Source organism: Raphanus sativus, unplaced genomic scaffold, assembly GCF_000801105.2.
Source record: "Raphanus sativus cultivar WK10039 unplaced genomic scaffold, ASM80110v3 Scaffold2589, whole genome shotgun sequence".
NCBI classification, from domain to species: domain Eukaryota; kingdom Viridiplantae; phylum Streptophyta; class Magnoliopsida; order Brassicales; family Brassicaceae; genus Raphanus; species Raphanus sativus.
In genome coordinates this window covers 5913-12629 of record NW_026617897.1, presented here as the reverse complement: position 1 = coordinate 12629, position 6717 = coordinate 5913, and the positions used below count along the sequence as shown (strand labels likewise).

General features: G+C 41.3%; 1 protein-coding gene across 1 annotated transcript; it reads right to left on the bottom strand.

Annotated features, from left to right (window-relative positions):
- Positions 1 to 959: 959 nt before the first annotated feature.
- LOC130505799 (uncharacterized) lies at positions 960 to 2843 on the bottom strand (the record flags this gene model as incomplete). The annotated part of the gene is made up of 3 exons (XM_057000407.1): positions 2672 to 2843; positions 1770 to 2569; positions 960 to 1640 (listed from the first exon to the last, which is right to left on the bottom strand). Coding segments are annotated over exons 1-3 (1653 nt in total), but the record flags the coding sequence as incomplete, so codon positions are not given.
- Positions 2844 to 6717: the final 3874 nt, after the last annotated feature.

Here is a 6717-nt window from a genome sequence, read left to right as displayed (position 1 = left end):
TGAGTAAGCTTCTCTTTAAGGATTTTGAATGAAGTTTCTTGTGCTTCTCCCCACTTGAATCCTACATCCTTTTTGATGATCTCGGTCAGGGGAGCTGCTATAGTGCTGAAATTCTTCACAAAGCGCCTATAGAAACCTGCTAGCCCATGAAAACTCCTCACTTCTCCCACTGTAGTTGGAGTTGGCCACTCTTGTATGGCTTTGATCTTCTCGGGATCAACCTTTACTCCATCTGCACTCACAATAAAGCCTAGGAAAACCAAGTTATCTGTGCAAAAGGTGCACTTCTTTTGATTAGCATAAAGCTTTTCTTTCCTCAAAACATTCAAAACAGACCTAAGATGTTCTATATGATCATCAAGACTCTTGCTATAGACTAGGATATCATCAAAGTACACTACAACAAAGATGCCTATGAATGATCTAAGCACATGATTCATCAACCTCATGAATGTACTAGGAGCGTTGGTTAATCCAAAAGGCATGACTAACCACTCATATAAACCATGCTTAGTTTTGAATGCAGTTTTCCACTCATCTCCCTCTTTCATCCTAATTTGATGATATCCACTCTTAAGATCTATCTTAGAAAATATGGTAGAACCATGCAATTCATCAAGCATATCATCAAGTCTAGGGATAGGGTGTCGATACTTCACTGTTATGTTGTTGATTGCTCTACAATCAACACACATGCGCCAGCTACCATCTTTCTTAGGCACAAGAAGCACTGGTACTGCACATGGACTCATGCTCTCTCGGATATGACCCTTCTCCATCAGTTCCTCTACTTGTCTTTGCAATTCTCTAGTCTCTACTGGATTAGTTCTGTATGCAGGTCGGTTTGGTAGTGTGGAACCAGGTACAAAGTCTATCTGATGCTCAATCCCACGAACTGGAGGTAAACCATTAGAACTATCTTCTGGAAACACATCTGCATATTCCTGCAAAAGAGAAACTAGTTCACTCGGATGGTCCGGTGTATGATCAGTGGTGGTTAGCAAAGATTCTTTAAACACAAGCAACAAAATAGAGTTTTGAGAGTAGAGAATTCGTTTGACATCTCCCTGTTTGGCATAGAAGCTATGCTGCTTGTTGAGATCAGTTTCGAGTTCAATCTCTTTCTTTTTCTGTAAATGGAGTTGATCCTCTTGCACTTCTTTAGGGGTTAATGGCACCAGCACTGTCTTCTTACCTCTGAATTCAAACGAGTGCTTGTTGGTGAAGCCATCATGTATCACCTGTCTATCAGATTGCCATGGTCGTCCGAGAAGAATATGGCTCGCTTCCATAGGTATCACATCACATAAGATCTCATCCTCATATCTCCCTATGGTTATAGGTACCACTACTTGATCAGAGACCCTCATCTCACCCTGCTCATTAAGCCACTGCAGTCTATATGGTTTTGGATGCTTCTGAACTTGCAAACCCAACTTCTTGACCATAGTCTCACTAGCTACGTTGACACAGCTGCCTCCATCAATGATAAGACTACATACCTTCCCTTGAACCAAGCACCTAGTGTAGAACAAGTTCTCACGCTGCTCAATCTCATCTGCCTTAGTTTGAAGATTCAAAAGCCTTCTTGTTACTAACAACCTTCCCTTGACCGGTTCTTCTTCAAACTCTTCTTCAGTCTGCTCATGATCAGTATGTATCTTCTCATCTTGAGACATATACTCCCCGGTGTCAAGAAGAATCATCGTCTTCTTATTAGTACACTCATTGGCATAGTGCCCACGCCCTTGACACTTAAAGCACTTGACATCTCGGGTCTTGGAACCGGAGGCTCCTGTCTTTCCTTTGTCCTTGCTGTAGATGTTGCTAGGTTTGGTGTCATCTTTCTGATAAGGTTTACTCTCCTTCTGGTAGTTAGGCTTATCTTCCTTAGGACTTTGGAACCGAGTAGTCCCATAGCTTCCACGTGAATGTCCCTTCCTCTTGAGCTGCTGCTCCACTAGAATGGCTTTATGCAACATCTCTTCTATTTCAACATAGTGTTGCATCTCCACCTTATCTTGTATTTCTCGGTTGAGCCCTCCAAGAAACCTTGACATAGTAGCTTCTCTATCTTCTGAAATACTGGCTCTCAACATTAACAGCTCCATATCTTGATAGTACTCCTCTACGGTCTTAGCTCCTTGAGTGAGTTTTCTTAGTCTCTGGTGAAGATCTCTGTGGTAGTGGCTCGGTACAAACCTCTTGCGCATAAGAGACTTCATCTCACTCCATGTTTCCACTGGATATTCTTGGTTAAGCCGCCTCATGGTAACCAGTTGATCCCACCAGCTCAGAGCATAGTCATAGAACTCAGTTGCAGCGAGTTGGATTCGTTGAATGTTGGTATAGTTCTTACAATTGAAGACAATCTCAATCTTCTTTTCCCACTCCAAGTAGGCATCCGGATCAACCTTGCCATGAAAAGGAGGTATTTTGAGCTTAACTCCACCAAGCTCTTCTTTCTTAAGTCCCCTAACTTCATGATCACGCCTCTGCCTTCTACTCACTCTAGAAGAAGAAGAACCACTATGTTCAGATCGGCTGCGCTCATAGTAGTTGTCAGTCTCTTGTGATCCAGCATGTTCTCTACGGTCTCTCCTTGGTTCAGGATGATTCTGTGGACTCTGACCTCTTCTTTCTCTCCTTGACTCATTACTATGGCCCTGACCAGTAGCTTGTCTTAGCTCTTGTCTTATCTCATCACGAAGACCCGTGATGCTAGTCTTGATCATATCAGCCACAGTAGTGATTAGAGTTTGTTGTAACTGCTCGGTCATCTCCACCCTTAGAAGTCTACTCTTCCTTACAAGTTCTGCTTCCTCTTCTGACTCGTTCCCCATTGGTACCTGAGACAAAGAAACAATCAAAACAAGTAAGTTGTTCAAGAAAAATTTTTAAAAGGAAACAACTTTGATTAAAAGGAAAACTTGTGATCTAAGGTAACACGATTTGAAAAGATCAATACTTGATAACTTCTATCACACGAAATCGAAACAGATCAAGATCAAATATGATGAAACTTCCTAGATCTATCAGGATTTGAATCAAACAACAACAATAGGTAATTAAACGATCAGATCTAGCTAAATAACTCAAAGATGAACACAGATCAATCGATGGATTCAAAAGAAGTCGAAGGGTTGAAATAAAAACAAAGAGAAATCGAGAACTTCCCTATCCAGAGTGCTCTGATACCACTTAATAAGATCCTAGGATGTATTCTCTGGATGATATGGATAGATCCTTGCAAGATCGAGGCAAAGACTCAAGATCTTCAAGGTAGTGGACTGATGGTTGATTCAAAGAGTTGCGGAAAGACTCCTTGACACTTTTAGATGACTAGATCGGATATGACACACCAACTTAGACACCTAGGGTTTGCTGGATACTACACACCAACAAGATCACTCAAGAACTCGTAAACAAGTTTAAGAGAGAACAAGGTTTTTGATTAAAAGATGATTGCATAGAAAGAAGCTTGCGACAAGTTTAAATAGAGAGAAGACTTGAACAGACTCAAGTTCTCGAGATCATTAAAGGGAACACGCTCCCTTGGTAATCAAACAAAGACCAAAGACTAAAATTTAAAAGAGTTTGCAACACATAAGATAAGAAATAAAACTATAGATTAAAGATAACATAAGGTAGATATGTGGTTGGTCCAAAGCATCCGAGATGCACCAAAGATACATCATCTAGGTGAATGAAAGTGAACTCATGGCCTCATTAAAAACCTTAGTTGGAAAACCCAGTGGGACAAAACCAACTAAGGGAAAAAGAGTACACACAAGCCACTTGCCTAGATGATGATCAGCTTGAAGGTTCAGCTTGAAGTGTGGTAAGTGTGTCTTGGTTGCTCAAGCTACGACCAAGACAATCTTCTTGCTTCCAAGATATCTTAAGTATGTTTCCAACAGCTTCATGGAGTCTTCTTGTCATTGCACGAGTCATGGGACCTTTGGGAATGATCAAGGCATCTCCATCTTCATCTTGCTTATCCTTGATCACCTCTTCTATATCTTTATCAAGTTGTTGGTCCATGATCACATCAGAAAGATCCTTGAGCTCATCCCAACTCTTCTCTGAGATTTTATGAAGATTAAAGGAGGTTTGTGATGAGAATTAAGAACAAGAGTGAGTAATTAGTATCAAACCGAGATAGAGAGAGATAAGAGAGAGAGGAGTATTGCGAGAGTCAAGAGAGAAAGAGATAAGAGGAATTCATATTTCCTTGATTAAAATGGTTAACATGATACATGGTTAAATAGCAAATATAGAGAAACAAGACAAAGAGAACTAAATAAACTAAGCTAGTCTTCTCTGCGCACTGATCCGAGAAAGGGACAGGTCTGGATGGAGAGAGACAGCTCCCAACGGCAAGGAGATCATGTGACTTCTTCATTATTTAATTGTGCAACTTGCTTCTCCTTGTCTCCACACTCCAACGGTCGCCAGCTTCAAACTTGTCTCCTTTAATTGTGCAATTTGCTTCTCAAATCTACTTTTTCCAAGTAAAGGTTTTAATGAGGGAATGCTTCATGGTTTCAAGCTTGATCAATCCCTATGGTCAAGCTTGAGGGGGAGTGTTGACATGAAGCAATAAATGGATGCATGGACATGAGAAGAAGAAGAAGAGAAGAAGATGAAGCCTCTCGGATGAATGAAGAAACACTTGATCAGCACAAGTCTTGTGAGGCAAGTCTAGCCGTACAATACTTGGGTATCAAGCTATCAATTCGCCATGAAGAGTTATTCAAAGACAAGAAGAATATATTTAAACTAGGAAGAGTGAAGCTGGCGACCGTTGGAGTGTGGAGACAAGGAGAAGCAAGTTGCACAATTAAATAATGAAGAAGTCACATGATCTCCTTGCCGTTGGGAGCTGTCTCTCTCCATCCAGACCTGTCCCTTTCTCGGATCAGTGCGCAGAGAAGACTAGCTTAGTTTATTATAGTTCTCTTTGTCTTGTTTCTCTATATTTGCTATTTAACCATGTATCATGTTAACCATTTTAATCAAGGAAATATGAATTCTCTTATCTCTTTCTCTCTTGACTCTCGCAATACTCCTCTCTCTCTTATCTCTCTCTATCTCGGTTTGATACTAATTACTCACTCTTGTTCTTAATTCTCATCACAAACCTCCTTTAATCTTCATAAAATCTCATGGTATCAGAGCAACAAAGCTCTTCAAACCAAATCTAACTTCCGCAAACACTCTGTTCTTGTTTAAATCTCTTTCTTTTCTTTATTTCTCTCTCCTGTTCTTGAAGTGTTCTTGGCGAGTTGAAGAAAATGGAAGAAAGCAACAACAACAACAACAAACATCTCAACATACCTGTGACCTTAAAGGGGGTTAACTACCTCTTTTGGGCAAGGATGGTGAAGAGAGCCCTTGGTGGAAGAGGTTTATGGAAGTATGCCACAACAGAAGCTACTCCAAAACAAACCACTCAAGGAGAAGATGGAAAAGAGGTGGTGGTGGTAGCTGATGAAGACAAATGGAATCAAGAAGATCTCATGGTGCTCTCAGCTCTCCTCAGCTCTCTTGAACCAGCAATAATGGAGTCTTACTCATACTGTGAGACTACCAAGCAGCTGTGGGATACTCTCTACAAAGTGTATGGAAATGTTCCAACCTCACTAGAGTATTTGAAGTGAAAAGGGCCATTGGCGCTCTCAACCAAGGAGATGGGGAGTTCCAACCTCACTTTGGCAAGTTCAGGTCTCTTGGGCAGAGATGGAGATACTAAGGCCACACACAACTGATCCTACCACTCTCTTAACCAGGCGTGAAGAGGATAAAGTGTTTGGACTGCTACTCACTCTCAGCCCATCTTATGGTAGCTTGATTAAGCACATCTTGAGATCTGACAAGCTCCCTGACCTGGATGAAGTATGTGCTCAAATCCAGAAGGAGGAAGGATCAGTGGGCTTGTTTGGTAACAAAGGAGACCTAAACATGGCACACCAAGCTGAAGAAGCTGTGGCTAACAAGGCATACAAGCAAGAGGAGAAGAAAGCCTTGATCTGTGACCATTGCAAGAAGAGAGGTCATCTAAAGGACAAGTGCTGGCTTCTCCATCCCCACTTGAAGCCAAACAAGTTCAGAGAGACTCGCCCCCAGCATCAGGATGCAAGAGCCAATCTCTCAACTGATGGAGCAGAGCCAACCACACCACACCCTATGGGAGCAAGCAGCAGTGGCGTGGGGAGTGCCATGACCTCTGCATCAGTGTATGCTACACCAAGGGCCAATCTAGATGAGATCATCACAAAGTCTGACTTAAGTGCTTTTCATCAAGGCCTTAAAAGAATCTGGTATACCTAAAACTCTTGGTACTTCTCTTAGTGCATATCACACTGTTGGTAGTTCTATGAGTGTTTTTAAAACTGCTAAACCTCTGATTATTGATTCTGGTGCATCACACCATATGATTAGTGATTTAAGCTTGATTAAAAACATTGAACCTGCCTTAGGAAATGTGATGATAGCCAATGGAGATAAAATTCCAATAGAAGGAGTAGGTGATCTCAAACTGTTTGACAAAGTGTCTAAAGCTTTTTATATGCCCACATTTGCATCTAACTTGCTGTCAGTTAAAAGAGTGACTAATGATTTGAATTGTCAAGTTACTTTCAGGCCTAACAGTGTGTATTTTCAGGATATTGATTCTAGTAAGTTGCTTGGCAAAGGTGTTACCAAGGGAGACTT